This window comes from Gopherus flavomarginatus, chromosome 10 (genome assembly GCF_025201925.1).
Source record: "Gopherus flavomarginatus isolate rGopFla2 chromosome 10, rGopFla2.mat.asm, whole genome shotgun sequence".
In the NCBI taxonomy this organism is placed as follows: domain Eukaryota; kingdom Metazoa; phylum Chordata; order Testudines; family Testudinidae; genus Gopherus; species Gopherus flavomarginatus.
Window position 1 is genome coordinate 45,932,315 of NC_066626.1, and position 22,106 is coordinate 45,954,420.

The following is a 22,106-nucleotide window of genomic DNA, read 5'->3' on the forward strand; positions in this document are numbered from 1 at the left end:
TAAAATCATTTTTGAAATAAAACAGTTTGTTATTAATTAAAAGTCAAATCCTGCAGTGACTTGTGCCATACATAACTTCACTCTACCCAGTGGGATTACTTGTGTGAATAAATATTTGCAGAATTGGGTTCTGTGGGATAAATGGTGCAGAACACTTACTACACTATTTGCTGCTGATGAGTAATCTGCCTATGGAACTAGTCACAGTAGTAAGCACTACAACTGGTAAGTCTTTGTAGGATCTAGTTCTTAAACTTGATATCATTAAAACAGCATTTTTAAAATATCTAATTTATTTCCTCCTCTAATTTTTCAGTAGAGAAAATATTTCCACAAAAGGAAACTTATTTTCCTATTAGGCTATACAGAAACTTGATTCTCCCTCCCCCCACCCCCAAGACCAGTGACCATTTTACAATATTCTAGTACATAATTACACTGTTCTAATGAAAAATACTGTTATGTTTTCTTAGGGACCAATCCTACAAAAACACACACATGGAACATTTTCATATGCATGAAGTTACTCATGTATAAATGTCTACAGGATCAGTTCTTAGTCCCTGCCTTCTGGTAGCTACAATTTGTTTTCTGGTTCTGTATGTACATTTTATAAGAAAGTTGTAAATGAAAGTGAGCTCAACTATATCATTGCCTCCGATTCCCAGTTTGAGGTAGAGTCAGGATGTTAGCAGAAACTTAGTATCAAAATTTAACTTGTCAGCGTTGATTTACTATTTCAGAATAGTATCACAAATTGATTTGTCATAATTTATTGCCCTGATTATTAGGCTGTGTACGGAAATTCAAGTTCTGTCAAGTCAGCCTAGAAAATAAGAAAGGAAAAATCTGGTGGAATCTTCGAAAAACCTGCTATAAGATAGTAGAACACAACTGGTTTGAAACCTTCATTGTCTTCATGATTCTCCTCAGCAGTGGTGCTCTGGTAAGTGAAATGTGTAACAGGGATATTATTTCTGAGAGAAAACACCAGGAGCCGGGAGTGTGGATAGGGGTTGGGGTGGTCAGAGGGTGGGGAACAGGGGGGTTGAATGGGAGCAGGGGTCCTGGGGGGGCAGTCAGGAATGAGAGGGTGATTGGATAGAGCCTCATTTCTTCTTGCCACATACTTATTACATACTTTTGTGAGCTGCAAGTATTAACGTCTAATACTGCCTTGAATTGAGATTTGGCTTGTCTGAGTCACAGGGTCTGTGTCTGGGATGACAGTAGACAGTTTTCTAAAAACCTTTGGAGGATTGCTGTAGATCACTCCCATCACCATGTACCAAACACTTAAATCTCAAAAATAAATTTTATCAGTGATAAATACTACCTTCAGAAAACATCTTGAATTGGAAAGTGATTTACCTTTTCCTTTTTATCTTCAGCCCATGCAGCCTAAACTGTAACTTGCAAAGCCTTATGAATACTGAACTTGAATACTATTTGTTTGTTCACAGGCTTTTGAAGATATATATATTGATAAGCATAAGACTATCAAGATCGTGCTAGAATACGCTGATAAGGTCTTCACTTACATCTTCATTCTGGAAATGGTGCTAAAATGGGTGGCCTATGGTTTTCAAACCTATTTTACTAATGCCTGGTGCTGGCTGGACTTCCTGATTGTTGATGTACGTATTTTATTTTCTAAATAACCTATTTTTACTCTTCTGTACGTTGACCATCCTACATAACTCATTGTTAGTCATATGTATAATAAGGACAGTACTCTGGGTTAAAAATGACCAAAAAATCACAACTGGCGAACATTTTCCTCATGCCTTGTGGTTATTTAATGACTGATTAAAACGGCATTTGTATGTTCTATTTCATTCTGCATCTTCTGTTTGTTTTCAGCAGTAATCCTCATGTTGATTTTATAGCATTCCTGCTTGATGAGGTGGCAAGACAACTTTAAATATAACCGTACCATTTTTCAGCCACTTCTGACCTTCTAAAGCAGTAATGGGCAACCAGTGGCCCATGAGGGTAATCTGGTGGCAGGCCGCCAGACAGTTTGTTTACATTTGCATGGCTGCCCGCAGCTCCCAGTGGCCACGGTTCACTGTTCCCGGCCAATGAGAGCTACAGAAAGTGGCGCGGGCCACAGGGACATGCTAGCTGCTGCTTTCCACAACTCCCATTGGCTGGGAACGGCGAACTACAGCCACTGGGAGATGCAGGCAGCTGTGCAAAGGTAAACAAACTGTCTGGTGGCCTGGCCAGCGGATTACCCTGCCAGTCCGCAGGTTGCCCACCACTGTTCTAAAGCTTATATTGGGAACTAAATCTTTCTTTCTTTTGGCTTGGCTTGGCTTTTCTCCTCAGTCTCAGTTTTGGCTTGGCTTCTGTCTATATTGTCTCTCTGAATACTATATTTTTAAAACAGAAGTAATTATTTTTATGGGTAATAGAATTACTGTTTCACTCCTAGCTGTGATAAAAACATAGACTGGTATCTTCATAAGCACCTGTATGACTTAGGAACACTAATCACTGGGATTTGCACTCCAAAGTCATTTAGGTGCTTTAAAACTCCCATGCATATATTTTATTTTATGACATCTATATGAGTTCATTCTCATGAGTTCTTTCTGTCTTTGCAGACATTGGGAAAAATTCAAACAAACTGACAAGGCCACACAAACTCTTGAATCTTGACAAAAGTTTTAAATCTGCAACCAGCAGCAGTTCAAGCATATCCCTTCCTTTCCTGTAAATACTTCGGTTTTTAGTTGTCAGGTCTCTCTTTTTTATGTTTATGTTCTTTGCTTTCACAGACAAAGCAAGTTAGTAATTCAGCTTCTCTCAACCTATTTGTTTTAGAACTTCAATTTGTGTTCATTTTTGCATAATGATTATCTCATTTCAAATTCTAACTCCTCTCTCCCTTTCCTCAGCTGAGAAAACATTAGAGCATTGATACTCTAACCTTCTCTTGTGGGTTTCCTTTGCCCACCTATCTACATAAAGTCCCTCCCTCACCACTGGAAAAAAAAAAAGCATAGGATTATCTCCCCCTTCTGAGACAGGAACAGTGGCTCATAAAAAGTTTAAAACAGATGCTGTGACTCCTTCCCCTCTTTCCTGTTCCAACAGCTCTGTTCTTTAGGAGAGGAAACGATCAGTTTGTGCCATGACCACAATCTCTGGACAGTCAGGAGCATGCTGTAATACTTGGGCCCACAAGATAGTGCCTTTAACCACATAAAAGTAGAGGAAGGAGGTCTCAAAATAAGGGAAACAACCTGTTTCTAATGTTGTTTGAAGAAGATATTCTCCTCTAAAGACTGCATAGGATCCAAATGGGGACTGCTGATTAAAACTAAAATGTTAAATGAAAACATTGGATAATTTCATAAGTAATGGGAAGCTAGTGGTTTCCCAGCTATACTCATCCATGATCAGCTGCTAGGATTGCTGTGCCATTGTAGAATTCCACACACTGTATCTTCAGAAACGCATGATCTTTAATTTTCCATTTCTGTTTGTCCATCAAGGCTTGCTTTTTAATAGATACTATCCCCTCCCCCACCCCAACACAGATTTTGGGATTAGTATATCTCTATGAAAAAAAACACTGCACCCTGCATCTCACAAAGATAAAGGACCTTTCCAGAGACATCCTTTGATAGTAAGGTGATACATGGACTGCCACTACCCTTGCTTTTTAAGACATTATCATTGAGAGTAGGAAAACCAAGACAAAGGGAAGAGAGCCAATTGTCAGAAAATGCAGTGTCATATAATTAAATTCTGAAAAACTAATGAAGCAGTGGCTTCCTTTGTGAAAGACATGGCTTCTCAGAAACCCAGTAGGCAAAATGCATTAGAGAAAATCTGAGGCTTATAAGCTGCTTTTCCCAACACAGCAACAATATGGTATGATCCTGGAGGATAGGTCTATCAATGTCTATTAGCCGGTCTGGATAGGGATCCCACCTGCTCTGATTGTCCCTAGCCTCAGTTTCCCAGAAACTGGGAATGGATGAAAGGGGATGGATCACTCAGTGATTGCTTGTTCTGTTCATTCCCTCTGAAGCATCTGGCATTGGCCACTATCAGAAGACAGGATCAGAGGCGGCTCTAGGAATTTTACCGCCCCAAGCACGGCAAGCAGGCTGCCTTCCACAGCTTGCCTGCGGAGGTGTGCCGAAGCCGCAGGACCAGTGGATCCTCCGCAGGCAAGCCGCGGAGGGCAGCCTGCCTGCCGCCCTCACAGCGCCAGCAGAGCGCCCCCCTGCGGCTTGCCGTCCCAAGCATGCACTTGGCGTGCTGGGGCCTGGAGCCGCCCCTGGACAGGATACTGGACTAGCTGGACCTTTGATCTGACCCAGTATGGCCCTTCTTAGATTCTTATGATAATCATAAAGTTGTATTGTTCCCTTTAAATATGAGGAAATCATCACAGTGCCTCATAATATTTCACTCACCACTTCTTGAATAGTTGATTTCTAAGTGTTTTGTTATGAGAACTTTGCAGCCAACTCAGTTGCCAGGCATCAAGTTAGTTAAGATGGAACTGGTTGGTTGGTTGGTTGGTTGGTTGGTTGGTTGGTTGGTTGGTTTGTTTGTTTTGGGGGAGGGGTTGGGTGTTTTGTGTTTTGTTTTTTCCTCCACAGTTAATAAGATCTAAAGTCTTCAGGAAAAGTTGGAAGAAATAGCTGCAGAAAATACAAAGAAGCATCAGCATTCTCTCCAAGCTTCTGAACAGCTCAGGAGCTGGTTGTCCTCTACTACTGTATCCAGCATAAATATTCCATTGGTGTTCAGACTCTACAAGAAGTAGATATTGGAACAGAAACTTTAGGAGACATCCCAGGCAAAATTCAGCTGAAATTTCTTCCATCAAAACATCAGCATGACTATGCCCTTGCACATCTCAGGCCCATTCTAAGTTTGAAAGAGCTACTTTTACACTACTCCAAATGCACAATAAAGCTATGTATTCAACTGGACCTGAGGGTTTCATGCATTGAGGTTCCACCATAGACTTAACTGCACATAAGAAAGTTACCAGTGTAAACACTAAAATCACTCAGTAGTTGATATGCTCCCAAATAAACTTTACCAGCAGTACTATACTTCTCACTGTTGAACCAAAAGGAGTCTTGTTATAATGGATTCTTCAGCTGCAACTGGACCAGAATTCTCATAACAGTTATACTTTTTCTTTTGGACCAGAATTCTCATAACAGTTATACTTTTTCTTTTCGTGGGTAACCAAGACCCTTAACTTATCTGGTTTTCTAGGTGTACTTCCCATCCTACCAGGCTGGCATCTATCTGATGACAATGCTAGCTGTTAAATTTTTTAAAAGCTTTGCCAGCTCCAATGTTCTCATGCTTTTACATGTTTTTATTTTACTCTTGGCTATGGAATGTTTTCTTCTGCTGTTCTTTACTGCTGGATACTTCTTGTTGCTGCAAATGTCATGAGATAGAATGGAGACTTTCTTACTTGGCAATACGCATTCATTGTCTGACATCTTCCCTACACTTACCACTAGAGTTTAACTCTTTGGAGGTATACTCTTTTTTTGTGATTGTAGTGTAAAACATTTTAGACTTCTGTTTTGAAATTTTCCTATAAATAGCTGTCTGTTTAATAATATATAAGTTTCTACATTTTTTGGTAGGATCCAAAGTTGGTGTGTCCTCTAAGACAAACAGATTTCATTTGAACTGCACCTAATCTCTGCAAATATAAAAAGAATGCACTGGAATGTTTGGTGTAGATGCCAATTTTAGAAAGGAAAGGTATTAGGTAAATAATTTTACATTAAATAAAATATAATGCTTAAGAAATTAAGTGGGAACCTCTCTGCAATGACTGGTTCCAAGAGTATTGGTGATTGTGGGTCAGCATATTCAGCTAGGTCATCAAGAAACAGTATACCTGACTCCTGAGCCTGGAAGGCTGGTGGACCCAGATCCACCACTCACCACTACAGTCAACAAGATGGGGCATAATAAAACAGCGGGACGACACCACCTGTTGATTCAGAGGATTTATATTCCTCAGGTGAGTTCGAGACCTGGATGGCAACACTACTGACTGTACTAAGACAGAAAGTTATTCCCGATATAGATTCTAGAGCTTCTTGAGCACGTTCCCACTCCAACAGAGCACAACACGCTGCTGAGAATCAGTGGTTCTTCCCACAAGGGGATCCCACCCTCTTAACAATGTAATCCCTCACACTGGTTCTAATGTGGCCCCTTGGATCCTATCCTAGTCCTGTCATCACTAATGAAGGGTCCATTTGAGCCCTTACCCACATGTTCCTTTGCTCACCTATCTATGAAGGTTGTATTCCTGGTTGCAATTACCTCAGCCAGAAGAATAGGTGAGTTGGGGGCCCTTCTGGCTGACACACCTTAGACAGTCTTCCACAATGAAAAGGTTCCCTGAGGTTGCACTCCAAATTCATCCCAAAAATAACCTCTGAATTTCATCAAAAGCAGGTCATCCACTTACCTGTCTTCTATCCAAAGCCACATGCCACCAGAGAGGACAGGTAACTACACTCTCTGGATGTCTGTAGAGCCTTAGCTTTCTATCTGCAGAGGACAAAGCCCTTCAGGAAATTGCCTAAGTTGTTTGACTCTTTTGGCAAATGTATGAGACAAGATGCTTACTCAAAGAGACCGAGCAAATGGCTTTCAGCTGCATCCTGCTTTGGTTACGAGTTAGTGGCAACCTTCCAAACACAAGATGGGAGGACTCACTAGACCAGAGCCCCATCCCATCAGTGGCTTCACTTAGAAATGTCCCTCATCTGTAGAGTGGCAATGGTGGGGCTCTGTACACACTTCTGCAAAACATATATGCATCCTTTAATCTGTGGTACAGCATGGTTTCTTGCACCCCTGTCCTCGATGAATACTGCTCATGAATCACCTTGAGTGGAATACACATTGGGGCTATCACTCAAAGAAAGAAAAGTTACTTACCTGTATAGTAACTGGAAGTCTTCAAGGTGTGTGGTCACTATCTGTATTCCACTACCGACCCTCCTTCCCTTCTACTGCGGGGCCTTATCCCAGGACTATTCCTAGTAGAAAGGTAACTGAAGAGACAGTTGGTCTGAACCGCCCCTTATACCTTCAGTTTGGTGCACAAAGAAGTAAAGGGTTTATATGTGGACTAACAAACACGGCCAACAAGAAATCTTCCAGTCTCAGGTGAGTGGAGTACGTAGGGACTACACATCTTGAGGAACTCCAGTTACTGTAAGGTAAGTAACCACATTTCATACCTTTTGTCTGCTAGACTGAAGAGCCGTATATTATCAAATTTCTGTTCTCCATGTATGTATTTACATAGGCTGATCAAATCACCACTTAATCTCCTCTGATAGACTCAAGAAGCTCGTTCAATTTAGTTTTTCACCAAAGGCATGTTTTCCAATCCTTTAATCATTCTTGTGGCTCTTCTTTGAAGAGCTGAATTAATAATTGCAGCAGATCTATGCTGTAATGTAGATTATTATTTCCCAGAAAAGAGAGTAACAAAAACGAATGGCTGTATGCCACATTTTGTCACAACTACAGTAATTTTGTAGTAATATAGTAAAATACTTCATGAAGGATTTAGGCTGCAAACAGATCATTTTTAATCTGCCTTGTAATGACAAATAATGATAGTCTATTTTATTACTGAACATGCAGCAGTAGGATTTAGTTCCTACAGTAATATTCTTAAGTGTAAATTCCTTAACAATCTTACCCATTACACCAGTAAAGAAGCTTTTTATTTTCTGGAACAAAGTGATTTCAGACTAAGTACCTTCCACGTGGATTATGTTGCCTACTGAACTAACTGAAAAAATACTCAATCCAACTAATGAAAACTAAGTGGAAAAATCTCTTGATTAAATGGATGTTAGCTTAGATTCTTCAAGTTTCCTGATTTTCTAATACTTTTCATATTCATTTAATGTCAAATTCTGAGAAAATTACAGCTCATTGCATTTGGGAGAAAATTACACGTGCTTGACAACTTCTGTGGCTTGTTTTCTGAGTTTGGTGAAGAGTTGAGCCAACCTAGAGCCTTTCATCCAAATCCTCATCCGTTACAAACCTGGATGGCACTGATAAAAATGCAAGTCAGTTCCAAACCACCTCTGGTTGTGGTCTGACCAAGATTTTGCAAAACCAAACATGGACTCCTTGCCCTAGCTATTCAGAATAATTTGTAACGAAGTTTTAGCATAGTTTGATAAGAGACACTCCTGTCAGAAGATATATCCTGCAAGAATTTTCTTCTTGTATTGGCAATTAGGAGGAGGAAAGTACTTCCTAATATGAATAAATTAAGTAATACTCAGATCTGTGAATCATCATTCCAAGCAGCCTTACTTCGAACAGTCCTCTGTATAGGTAGGGGAGATAAGCCATAGCAGGAAGACTTCTATGGAACTGAGAGACCTTCACAGAGAAAGAGAAACACTTTTTCTTGCACAAACTGAGTAGCCTACAACTGATTACTTTTTAGTGCACCTTGATACTTGTGAAAGATGCTACAGAATTCAATAAATAACTTTTTAGCACAAGCTTCTTCATGCAACACTGAATATAAAGCCTTTAATAAAACACAAGATTGATCACACAAACTAATTACTGAGTTACATGTTGACACATCAACTCTTGGTTAATAGTATCCTGAATTCTCAACAGACTTTGTTTTTTTTCTTCATTGTGGTGTTCAGGCCCTGGAGAATATGACTACTATAAGTTTCTAAGGATTTTAAGCATGATCCTTTTCCCAGTGAAGCTGATGTCAAAATTCCCATTGATTCCAGATCAGGCCCCTGATTGAGAGTAATAAGGCTCTTGTAAGATTTTAAGGCAAATTGGTTAAAGTATAAACACAATGACAGACTGTAGATTTATCTGTATTTCTTTTCAATAGGTTCTTTCTACTTGGTGTAGCTTCTCCTCAGCTAAATTTATAGCAAAATAAATCAAAAGGGTTTCTTACACTAACAGGATTTCATCTGCATGACAGACTTCATGTGTGAGAAATTTTGTGCCACCAGGATTTCACTATGATGCCTTTCATGAAACATTTTTGAATAAGGTAGTAACACTGTCACAGTCAAAATATTGTGTTAGTAAAAATTGTGGAGAAAGTCATTCCAACCTTTTACTATTTTTCCTGAAAATGTTATGATTCATCCATACTATGATTTCTCAATGGCAGTAATGTCAGAAAAAGACTATTTGTGTTTTTTAGTCCAGCCCACAACCTGTATTTTGCAAAGGTACTTCCTATATCTAACCTGTCCATGCATATATGTAATGATAGTATCATAGATCAAGAGACTAAGAACTTCAGAAATTCACTAACAACTTGATGTCTCTTCTTTTCCAGTTTTTTTGCTATCCAGTTGCTCTTGCTGTTAGAAGCACAGGGTATCTAGGAACATTTTCCTAATATTCAGGCTGAACTTCTCCACCTTTAGCTATTACATCCTTCAAAGGGCTATAAAAGATACAAACAAATAATTTTTCTTTGGTTTTTTTTGTGTAGGTTTCGTTGATAAGCTTAACAGCTAATGCCTTGGGCTACTCTGAACTTGGCCCAATTAAATCACTTCGAACGCTACGAGCTTTGAGACCTTTGAGAGCCTTGTCGCGATTTGAAGGAATGAGGGTAAGATAAAATAAAAGAACCTGAACTCTTTATTTCATAAAAAGTGACTATTCATACAAACATGCACAAGAAATTTTTTTAAAAAAGGAATGCTGTACTCACCTTTATTGCACCTCTGTTACTGCGTTCTACAGAACTGTTTCATTATGTTGTTTCTAAACATATTCAATTATATGCATTAGCTGTGCTCGTTTGAGTTACTTAATCTCTAATTAATCTTCAGAAGTTTTTTTAGCTGTCAGTTCCCAGCAGACTTAGTTGTAACAAGTTTAAAAGTAAATTGATTCTATTTATATTTTTTCTCATAGCATATTTTTAAAGTAATCTTTATATAGTGGAATCTTTATATAGCTTTATAATCTTTATATATTTTGCATACTTTATATACAGTATGCAGAATGGCTTCATGTAGGTATAGAAAAAAACAGGACAAAAAGTGTTTAAATCTATTTTCATTGTTCTGTTGGCTGTCAGATGAAGTTTATAGAGAATAAAGGACAGAATAAGTCTTTTCTTTATTAGAAAGTTAATCACAATAACTCAAATATCCTGACTGCAGCAAGAGCCATTTATCAAATATGCATACCTACATATAATATATTTGGTTCTCTTTTCTACAGAAATTGAATTCTTGCACAATATCCGTATCACACAGAAAAGTATAGATTTGACTAGTATTTTTCTTCTATCGATGTTTTTCTCTCTTGTAAGGTACAATGAAGACATCCCATCTAATGTTATGTGAAACACATATTCAGTGTGCTTTTATGATTTCTGCAATAACTACTGTCAACATGTTTGTGACCCAGCATTGTGGGAGATATAAACCTTGTTTCATTCTTTGCTGCTTGGATGTATTTATGTAGTGACACAGATGAACATATGTAGCACTCTGCCTCAGTGACAAGAGTTCTTCTTCGAGTGCTTGTTCATGTCGATTCCAATCAGATTTGCACGTGTGCACATGCATGATGGCCAGAAGATTTTTCCCTTAGCAGCATCTATCGGGTCAGCCTGGGCACCCCCTGGAATTGCACCCTCATGGCATCTAATATATAGCCCTCAGGGCCGGCTCTAGCCATTTTGCTGCCCCAAGCACGGCGGCACGCCATGGAGGGAGCCGGCCCTGATAGCCCTGCCAACCCACCACCCCTTCAGTTCCTTCTTACCGCCAGTGATGGTGGCTGGAACTTCCCTTGGCTCTGGCTCAGCAAGTTTCTTCATTATTCCATGTATATAGTTGGTTAGTTGTTAGTAGTACTCCAGTTAAAGTTGACTATAGTATAGTAGTTGAGGGTCCCCCCCCCCGCCATTCTGGCCCTGGCGCCATGGCATGCCATGGTCCCCAGGATTTAAGAACTGTGTGGCTTGCGCCAAGCACATGCCTAAGAGTGATCCACACTCGTCATGTCTTAGGTGCCTGAGGGAAACTCATCAGAAAGATTGTTGCAAGATCTGCTGCAAGTTCTGCCTGAGAACACTTAAAAAATTGGAACAGTGGCTGAAGATCCTCACGAAGGCACCCTTGCACCCCCATTCTGAACTGGACTTGAGAAACCTGATCCCTACGGCGGCGTCCTCAATGCGGAGTGCCCCAGCACTGTTGGCGACTTCGGTGCCGAGGAAGGACTCCTCCAGGGATGCTGTGCACCTCCACAGCTCCTCACAGGGCCCATCTGATAGTAGGCACTGCTCCCATTCACCAGCGCCTCAAAAGAAGAAAAAGCCAGATGACCATTCTCCTCCAGCTAAGCCTCGAGAAGTGTGACCCCAGGTGGGCCACTCCCCAGAGTCTCCCTCCAGGGCCATGTCAACTCCTGTCCAGGTGAGGCAGTCAAGTCCAGCCCCATCTCAATCAAGAAGCATACCAGGCTGCCAGTGATCTCCTCACCTGTTGGCACCATTCTTACCTGCCAGGGAGGAACCCTCAGCGCGGACGGAGCCCCCTTCTCCAGTGCATTCTAAAGGAAAGCCAGCTATGATGTCGAGGTGCTTCCCTTCGCCTTGTCCATCGGCACCTACACACTCTGACAGAGAGCCTTCCTGTTCCCCAAGCTCTTGATGTTCAAGGCACAGAGGATCGGCTCCTCCGTGGTCTTCAGTGTCTGAGGTCTCAGAGTCAGAGCCTGACTCCTATCACTTGAGTAGGAGCAGAAACTGTAGAGCGAGGTTGGGCAGAGACAGAAGGGAGCATCAGGTGTAGCCTCTGCAGTGGCAGAACCCGCCTTAGTGGTCTTTCTAGACCCCCTGGGCTTATCACCAGGGTCATGGAGGAACCCAAGGCCCACGCTCAGCAACGTCTTCAGTTGCCTCCACCACTTTCGTGCCGCCTTCCACTGTGCATACGCACCCAGCGCCTTTCCCTCCGGCACCATACTCAGCTCCGACTTTGGCACTGGCCTTCGCGACGGCGACGCGCCCGTCTCCCACGCCTGCATCGTTGTCGACATCGACCTCAATGCAGGCACCTATGGCCCAGATGCTAATGTTGGCACATGACCCCCCGACCCCGCGGCTCCTCTGAGCGTGCCGATGCAGCTCCCTCCTGTGAGACTGATGCCGATGCCAACATTGGCTACGATGCCTACAACCCCAGCATCATCATCGGTGGCACCACCTCTTCCAATGCTGCCCCAGGAGTCATGTTACCTATCCGGGGCAGATGGCAGGGAGCTTCCCACCACCGGCACACGGCTTCTTCCTCCTCGTCGATGGAAAAAGTGTTGGCAGGGACATCCATAGCTCCTGCATTAGAGGACAACAGAGTTCTACTGCAGTTGCTCTGCTGGGCTGCCCAAGATTTGGGCATCAAGTCAGAGTAGGTAGTTGAGGACACAGATCCCATGGTGGACATCCTAGCACACTCAGGGCCTTCACGGGTAGCGTTATCCCTCATAAAAACAGTGGTGGACACCAACAAGACTCAATGGCAGACACCAGCATCCTGCCACCAACTGCCAAATACGAGTGCTGGTATTTCATTCCCTCCAGAGACTTTGAACATCTCTACTCCCATCCACCTCTGGACTTGCTGGTCGTCAATGCATCTAACCAGTGGGAGAGACAAGGTTTCCAACTTCCTTTTCCAAAGGATAGGGATGCTAAATGTCTAGACCTCATGGGTAGAAAAATCTATTCCACTGGTGGTTTACAACTCCATATTGCTAACCAGCAGGCCATTGTGAGCAGGTACTCTTATAACACCTGTGTTTCCATGGCTAAGTTCACGGAGCTTGTCCCTTCAGACTCTCGGTCAGAGTTACTGCCTTGATGGAAGAAGGAAAATTAGTCACCTGTGCTTCACTGCAGGCAGCCTTAGATGCTGCCACAAGAGTCATGGCGACGGGGATGGCTATGCAGCGGGGGGCCTGGTTTCAAGTCTCAGGATTACCCTGCGAAGTCCAAGAAACAACTTCTCATTTGAGGGTGAGACTCTGTTTTCAGAGACAGACAAATGGCTCCACAGCCTAAAAGATTTGCGAGCCACGCTCAAATCCTTGGGCTTGCATACCCCTGCCACACAGCAGAGACACTCCACCCACAACCTCCTCAAAGGTTCCAAGCAGAACTGCCAGAACAATTCTAGGAGAAGGAACTGGAGTGGTAGGAGAAGGCAACTTCCCTCTGCTAATCAAGGCCCTAAGACCTATCCTGGACCGGTGCAACCTCAACAAGTTTGTGAGGAAACTCAGGTTCCACATGGTCTCTCTGACCTCCATTATCCCTTTGCTGGATCCAGCAGACTGATATGCCGCCCTCGACTTGAAGGACACTCATTTTCACATAGCAATCGTGCACAACCACAGAAAGTTCCTTAGGTTTGTAGTCAATGGTTCCCATTACCAATTTCCTGTCCTCCCTTTCGGCCTGTCAACAACAGCTCGAGTCTTCACCAAGTGCAGGCAGTCATCGCGCCTTTCTGTGAAAACTTCAGATACAGGTGTTCCCGTACTTTGATGACTGACTGATCAAAGGCCAATGCAGGGCACAGGTGGCATTCATCAGAGCCACCTTTGAGAATCTGTGCCTCCTACTGAATGAGACAAAATCAACATTGTCCCTGGTCCAAAGGATAGAGTTCATGGGGCAGTTCTGGATTCAACCTTAGCCAGAGCATTCCTCCCACAGGCAAGATTCCAGGCCCTCGACACCATGATCCAGGGACTCAGGCAGTTCCCCACTACCACCACAAGAAATTGTATCAAACTTCTTAGCTACTTGGCAGCTTGTAGCTACATGGTTCAGCACACCAGACTTGGGCTTCGGCCACTTCAGTCATGGCTTACGTCAGTGTACAGACCTGCCAGGGACAGCTTGGACAGGATCATGACTCTGCCTCACCCTGTCCTCAACTTGCTCCTGTGGTAGACAGATGCTCAGCAGGTGTGCTCAGGAGTCCCCTTTGCTACCCCACAACCATCCCTGATGCTAGTGATGGACACATCAGACTTAGGGTGGGGAGCTCATCTGGGGGACCACAGGACGCCGGGCTTCTGGTCAGAGACAGATCTCTATCTTCATATCAATGTCAGGGACCTCAGGGCAGTACGCCTAGCATGTCAGTCATTCCGCCCATATCTAGCAGGTCTAGTATGACTGTATATCAGTCATGACAGACAATACAACTGCGACGTTCTATATCAAGAAACAGTGGGGTGCACACTCCTTTCCCCTGTGCCAGGAAGCCTTCGGGTTATGGAACTTTTGTGTGGAGCCAGGGCTGGCTCCAGCCACCAGCGAAGGAAGCAGGTGCGCTGGGTGGCCAATAGAAAGAGGCGGCACTCCGTCTGTTGTCGGGGCAGCACATCCGGGGCGGTGGTGGCAGTTCAATCGTCCACCACAGTCTTCTGTGGCAACTGGGTGGTCCTCCACTCCCTGTCTTCCTTTTCAGTGACACTTGGCAGCAGCTCAATCAGGTTTTTCTTTTTCTTTTTTTTTTTTTTCACCGCTTGGGGCAGCAAAAAAGCTGGAGCCTGCCCTGTATAAAATTCTCAGTTGATCTACAGGCGTTGTACCTTCCAGGGGTCCAGAATGAGCTGGTGGACTGCCTTAGCAGCTCTTTTCATAGCCACAAGTGGCTGCATCTTCGCTCTTCCGGAGGTGGGGCTATCCCCTGATCGACCTCTTTGCCATGCGACACACAGGAAGTGTCAGCAGTTCAGCTGCTTCCAGAATCACAGTCTGGGCTCCACAGCGGATGTGTTCCTCCTCCATTGCAGGGGGACCGCTTCTATACGCCTTCCCACCCATCCCGCTCATCCACAAGGTCCTGCTCAAGATCCGCAGAGACCGGGCTCAGGTCATTCTCATAGCACCAGCCTGGCCCCGCCAGCATTGGTACACATCTCTCCTAGACATGTCAGTCAGAGCCCCGATTACCCTGCCACTCTTCCCGGACCTTCTCACACAGGATCACGGGTGGCTCCAGCACCTGAACTTGCAGTCGCTGCATCTCACAGCCTGGAGACTCCATCGCTGAATCTGTTCAAGCTCTTCTCTTCAGAACAAGTCAGACAGGTTCTCTTGGCCAGTAGGAAACCCTCCACTAGGGCCATGTACCTGGCCAAGTGGAAGAGATTTTCAATCTGGTCAGCTTAACATGATTTTCCCCCAGCACTAGCCTCAGTGCCCCAGATTTTGGATTACCTTTTCCACCTAAAGCAGGATGGTCTCTCCTTGTCTTCTATAAGAGTATACCTGGCTGCCATCTTGGCTTTCCACCCAGGGGTACAGAGCCGCTTGGTTTTCACTAACCCCCTGGTTACTTTCTTCCTGAAGGGCCTTGACAGGTTGTACCTGCACATTCACCAACCAGTTCCTGCTTGGGACCTTAACTTAGTCCTTTCTAAGCTCACAGGGCATCCCTTTGAGCCTCTAGCAACATGCTCCTTGCTCTGGCTCTCCTACCAGGTTGCGTTCCTGGTGGGTTCTAATGTCCGAGCCGCCCTACACCATGTTTTTTTAAGGACAAGGTTCAGCTCAGACCCCATGCGGCCTTCCTCCTGAAGGTGGTATCACAGTTCCACATCAACCAGGACATTTTTCCTCCCAATTTTCTATCCCAAGCCTCATGCGAGTAGTAGGGAGCAGACGCTCCACACACTCTCAACATCCGCAGAGTGCTGGCCTTTTATATCAAAAGGGTGAAATCGTTCACGAAGTCAGTACAGCTCTTTGTCACAGTAGCGGACAAGATGAAGGGTCAGCTTGTTTCGACACAGCACGTTTCATCATGAATTGTAGTCTGCATTACCAAGTGCTACAGTCTAGCAGGAATCCCAGCACCCCCGATAACGGCGCACTCTACGAGGGCCCAAGTTTCATCAACAGCTTTCCTAGCTCAAGTCCCTACCCAGGAAATCTGCAGGGCGGCAATGTGGTCATCGATATACAGTTTTTTGCCTCACACTATGCAATTACTAGGCAGTCCAGAGATGATGTGGCCTTTGGTAGAGCAGTACTCCAGTCAGTGGACAGCTCCGACTCCACCTTCTAAATTATCTTGGGAGTCACCTGATTTGAATCGACATGAACAAGCACTCGAAGAAGAAAAAACAATTACCTTCTCATAACTGTTGTTCTTCGAGATATGTTCTTCATGTCCATTCCAATATCCACCCTCCTACCCCTCTGTCAGAGTAGCCGGCAAGAAGGAACTGAAGGGGTGGTGAGTTGGCAGGACTATATATTAGGCGCCATGAGGGCATGATTCCAGGGAGCACCCAGGCCAACCCAGTGGATGCTGTTATGGGAAAAATCTTCCAGCCATCATGCACATGCACACGTGTGCACACCTGATTGGAATGGACTTGGACAACACATCTTGAAGAACAACAGTTATGAGAAGGTGAGTAACCGTTTTTTCAGAGAGGAAGCATATTTTTTCATGTGCACCAGAAAAAGAGTATGAAATAACTTACAAATAGGTGGTAAATATTAGCTGCTTTAGACTGGTTGCTTTTTTTTAAAAAAAAAAAAGGCAGCTCAGGTTTCCTGCAGCAGTACCTGTATCTGCTTTCACATTCAAAAGCAGATTAAAAAACAAGTCCCCCATTTGCACCAGCCCTTCTCTTCTCTTCAGAACTCTGAGAGCACCTGCTAGCCCACCACCTCATCACCAAAGCCTAGACTCTCAGCAGAAACACCAGGTTCTGGGTGAGCATAAAACAATCAAAATACTCTCAGTGCTCCTTCCAGGATTCTCTGAGGAATCTCTCTTGTATTGTAGGAGAGGGAAGAGACTGTTTCTCTTCATGAGATGAGCTGTCACTAATTGGGGGGGAGGGTCAAGCAGGAAACCAAGGTGAACCAGGTGAGAATGTGCAGGAGAATGTGAGGAGTTTGATAGCGTGGGGGAGGAGGGAGGGAAAGTTCGACTACTGCAGTTAGGAAGAAGGATTTCTGTAGTGTTCATCATATGCGTGTGACTGTGTGTTTCCCTGGGAAACCTTCCCTCTTTTTCATCTTTATGAACTCTTTCCGGGTGCCTTGTCCTTAGTAGTGGAGGACTAGATGTGTACACTTTCTACAGTGGTGAGGTCCACAGAGGTAGAGTTAGAAGCTGTATGATAGAAAAGTGACCTACTTTAGTTGAGGCTTTGATCAGGGTGAGCAACCTTTATTGGATTTAAGTTGTGACCTTGTTTTGATCCCTTGTGCCAATGAAAACACCTAACCTGTATTATAATAGAATTGGATATTCTTCATAGGATTCTTCTTGATTGTCCTTGTTGTGACCCACTAGCCTGTACTTAGTAGGAAGAAAGTATGTTCATATAGTTGCTCTTACAGAGGTCCATTGAGTTTGCTTAGGTCCATGATATACTATAATTAGTATTTCCCAAGGGGTTGTGAGCTGGGCTCTCTCTTTACAGGAGCAAATTCCTTTCTGGGATTTCAGATGCAGCCTGCCCCCAAGTCTGTAATGGGTACATCTGTTACAGTCCTCTAATAGCTACTATAAAGTGACTGAGCACTGTTTTCTGGGGACATGGTGGCCAAGGAAGGACCACTATCCATGTTATGATAACCATGGGAACACAAGATCTTATTTTCAGATGCAGAGCAGATGTCAGAATTCTCATTCTTAGCAGTTTCAGAATCATAGGGCATTTGTTGGTAGGAGCCCTCTTCCCTTGTTAATGCTTTCCATTGCAAGGTCAGTGCACACCTTAGAACATCAATAAATTAATAAATGTTCTTTGTTTTCCAGGGTGAGGAAAGAGAAATTGTGTGGAAGATGGGTGGGAGGAGAGAGGTTGTTAAATAGACAAAAAAAAAAAAAGAGAGAGAAAGAGAGTGTAAAAAATCCCCAGGCAGGATGATTCTAATGCCAAATGATCCTGTAATAGAAAGTGGAAAACGAAAAACCTATTGAACATGTCTGCAAGCTATGTTTCCTTTTGTTTATTATTAATAAAGCAAAAAACAGCTTTAGGTAAGACCTGATCTTAAGCCGATTGATAAGGCAGAAAAAAAGTAGTGTTGCCTACAATTAGGATTGCCCAATGCTTTCTTTTATAAGCCTCAATTTTCAGTTGCTTATAACTTTGTCAAAATGTAACTGTGTAAACTGAAATACTCCATTCTAGGGGTCTGCCTCAGAATGGATTTTTAGTAAAGTTTACGAAAAAGTAGTGTGTGATTATTAAACCAACCCTGTATCGTAATGCACATGCACAATGGGATGGAATTAAGATTGCACAGACAGCCTTAATTCTGGCGTTTCCTAATATTTGAGTACTTGACTTTACAACCTTAGCATTTGACCAAGGACTGTACATACTAAATAATAAGTTAAAAGGCCCCTTTTAAAAGTAAGATTGTGAGGCAAACTCAGGCTTGGATTGAAAATCTGCTTACAATCTTAACTATGGACTAACATCTCTCCATAATCCTTTTAGTTGTGAACCATTCTTATAGGTTGCTGTAAGTCTCCTCCCTCGAGTCCTTCATCAAAACCTTGTGTGAAGCCTTCCAGCTTCAATGATGGCACATCATTCCGTGTTTGCCTATATGGTACTTGTATGTATTTTTAAATATTGTGTTGTAATCACGTACGTCTTTTTAGATTGTAAGATCTTTGGGACAGAGCATCCTCTTTGTTTAGTACAACCTATGTATTGTCAAGCACAAATTGCACTTAGTGGTATATATCCATATTAGGACTTTTGTAGCAGGAAATCAATGTAAACACCCAAATCTTTTTGACAATAACCATTTGGTCCATTGCTCATGCTCAAAGTTTCTGCCAACACACTTGTCATTTCCTGTAGTTTTCTGGGCAATACCATAGAAAACACAATTTTATCACTTTTTCTCCTATGTTTGGGAAACATGCCTTACCCAACCTTTTAGTAGACACAAGTAACTAAGGTGTAACATTTTGTTATGAGGACAGTAGATTTTAACAAATCCCATTATTACTAGAAATATTTTCATGTTTTGGGTTATTTTTGTTTTTGTTTTTAATTTAATCTCTGATTTGTAGATACAAAATATGAAATTGACTAAACAACTGTGAAATTAGGCAGTCTATTATAATTGTCCACTGAGTAAAATAGATGCAGAATATAAATGTTGAAAAGTAAATTTGATTTTTTAAAATATTTTTATTTTTAATTACCTAACGAAATTGGTTTATTTAAAATAGGTCTCGTAAACTGACAATATCCATTTGAATATTTCTGATTGTCATTCGTATAATGTACTCCAGAATGCACAAGAACAATAGCTTAATCTTTAATTCCTTTAATTAAAATACCAATTCCCTTAATTTTATTGTTGATCTTTGTTCCTGGCACATTAATTGATATCCATGTACCCTTTTTCCTTTCAAAAGAAATTTATTTACAAAGTGTACTGTATCACTGAATCACCACCAGTGAAATTGGTAACATTCTCTAGGATCCCACAGTAGCTAGTTCCTGCCACCTACTGTATACAGAGCAGAATGGCATGGAATATAAATGTATGCAGTGGGGTTGTAGCCATATTGGTCCATGGATATTAGAGAGACGGGGGTGGGTGGTGAGAGAATATCTTTTATTGGACCAACTTCTGTTGGTGAGAGACACAAGTTTTTGTACTTACACATCCCCTTAGGCTTGCAATCCTGATCTCCAGCCAGAGCTGCAACATCCACACTGCCATTTTTGGTGCATTAGCCGGGGCCGCCCAGAGGATTCCGGGGGCCTGGAGCCGTTGGCGGCAGGCGGCTCCGGGGACCTCTCGCCTGCGGGAGGTCCACCGGAGCCGCGGGACCGGCAAGCGGCAGGGCGCCCCCCGTGTGGCGAAATGTCTAGAGCCGGCCCTGTTCGGCGGCGGGGGGCCCTTCCGTTCTGGGACCCGCCGCCGTAGTGCCCCGAAGACCCGCGGCGGGGGCCCCCCACCGGCGAATTACTGCCAAAATGGGACCCGCCGCCGAAGTGCAGCCTGCTCTTCGGCGGTAATTGGGTGGCGGGGGGCCCCCGCCGCGGGTCTCCGGGGCACTTCGGCAGTGGGTCCCGGAACGGAAGGGCCCCCCCCGCCGGCGAAGACTGGGAGCAGAAGAAAAACTCTCGTGGGGGGCCCTGCTGGGGCCTGGGACAAATTGCCCCTTTTGCCCCCCCCCGGGTGGCCCTGGCATTAGCTCAAGACCTGCTTGCACAAGTCTGTCTTCCCTGGGCTGCGAGGCTCGTTCCCAGCTGCAGCAGACATATGCTACGAGTCTCAGAGGATACACTACTGAGAATTGCCCCTGTTTTTTTCCTCTGGTCACGAGGCTTTCCCTGGGTTTCTTGCCAACTGCAGTTTGTATTTTGGCAAACCTTTCGGGTACACATATTTTACAGCCTTGTATCACTGACGCCTCAGCTCAGGCACCTTTTAGGTACTTTTGGCTCTTAGCAAACGTCAGAAATATGATTTCTAAGCAATAAAATTTGCCACTAGTCCTATCTCTGCTGCATTGTCACACCGAGAATTCAAACAGTTCAACAAATGAATGAAGAGAGTCAAATTCATTATGAAAAATTTGACTTCAACGTTGACTCCAACATCTCCAGGAAATTATTTGATATTGATAAATCTTGTGGAGACTTACTTTCTGTCTCTATCCATTGTCACCAGAGTTTTCTTAAGGCCCCACCATTTTCATTACAGAACCCTTTTCTTCAGTCTCTCAGTCCTTAGGGCATGTACAAAGATCCGGGCACTGGTGGTCTCTGGTCTACATTCTAATAGAAGCAATCTCATTTCAAGAGTTTATGGACACATCCTCTCTACAGGAAGATGACTTTGGGGTTAGCTTGTATAGCAAATCCAACACCACGGCCGCCCGGGGGGGGGCAAGTGGGGCAATTTGCCCCGGGCCCCTGGAGCAGGGTCCTTCCCTTGCTCCGGGGGCCCCGGAAAACTCTCGCGGGGCCCGGGCCCCCGGAACTGCTTCTGCTCCCGGTCTTCGCCGGCGGGGGGTCCTTCTGCCGCGGGGCGGAAAGCGGGACCCGCCACTGAAGTGCAGCCCAGTCTTTTGCGGTAATTCAGCAGCGGGGGGCCCTTCCGTTCCAGGACCCGCCGCCGAAGTGCCCCGAAGACCCGCGGCGGGGGCCCCCCACCGCCAAATTACCACCGAAGACCCGACTGCTCTTCAGCGGCGGTTCCGTTTCTGCAGTAATTCGACAGCGGGGGGCCCCTGCCGTGGGTCTTCGGGGCACTCCGGCAGCGGGTCCCGGATCGGAAGGACCTCTTACCGCCGAAGGGGGGACCCCCCTGCCGCCAAAGACCCCAGGCCCCCGGAATCCTCTGGGCGGCCCTGGTCCAACACCTGGGTATGGATAATGACATGCTATAGGGCAGGCTTTTCCCAACATAGGAGAGGTTCCTGAAATCCATATATGTAACCCAAATCAAAGAGAAGCGGAAGCCATCAATACAGCTCTGTCTTTAGTTGCTGAGAAACTATGGTCTCAGGAATATGGACTACCTCTGGAGAGTTAAGATATAAATAAACCCTGTAAGTCACAGATATTGGCCAGATTGGATTACTTTCAGGAAGACATGGAGGTAGGTCTGAAACTAACTTCACTTTATGAACATTAGTGCTATTTATGTTGGTTCAAAATCAGCAATTGCTCAAATCTAGGATCAGGCTCGTTTTCCTCAATAAGAGACCTTCGCTTAATCTTTTTCAAGCATTTTTTCTTCCATATGCCATCTATTTATGTAAAATTATTTATTTGTAGCTGTCACTTTTGTAGAAGAGCAGTGGCATCTCTATCTATTTAGAATGCTTATAATTGATGATGACACAATGGTTGTGCAGATTGCTTTGTACTTCATCACTAAAGAAATTCCACTTTTCATATGTCTCGAGAGAGATCATTTGATATTTTGCCTCAAACTATTTCAAAAGGATTAGCTAAGGTACAAGTTGGAAGCATAAAACAGAGATCTAACATAT

General features: G+C 43.9%; 2 protein-coding genes across 2 annotated transcripts in view; both read left to right on the plus strand.

Annotated features, from left to right (window-relative positions):
• Window positions 1–22,106, plus strand: part of LOC127030224 (sodium channel protein type 2 subunit alpha-like) — a 138,253-nt gene that overhangs the window by 93,584 nt on the left and 22,563 nt on the right. The window contains exons 20-22 of the mRNA XM_050916324.1: window positions 792–946; window positions 1,464–1,637; window positions 9,545–9,667. Of these exons, the coding sequence (XP_050772281.1) occupies window positions 792–946; window positions 1,464–1,637; window positions 9,545–9,667 (452 nt within the window). The remainder of the gene's footprint in view (window positions 1–791; window positions 947–1,463; window positions 1,638–9,544; window positions 9,668–22,106) is intronic.
• LOC127030195 (sodium channel protein type 1 subunit alpha) overlaps window positions 1–22,106 on the plus strand; it is a 358,700-nt gene that overhangs the window by 70,912 nt on the left and 265,682 nt on the right. The gene's annotated exons all lie outside the window — the stretch shown is intronic.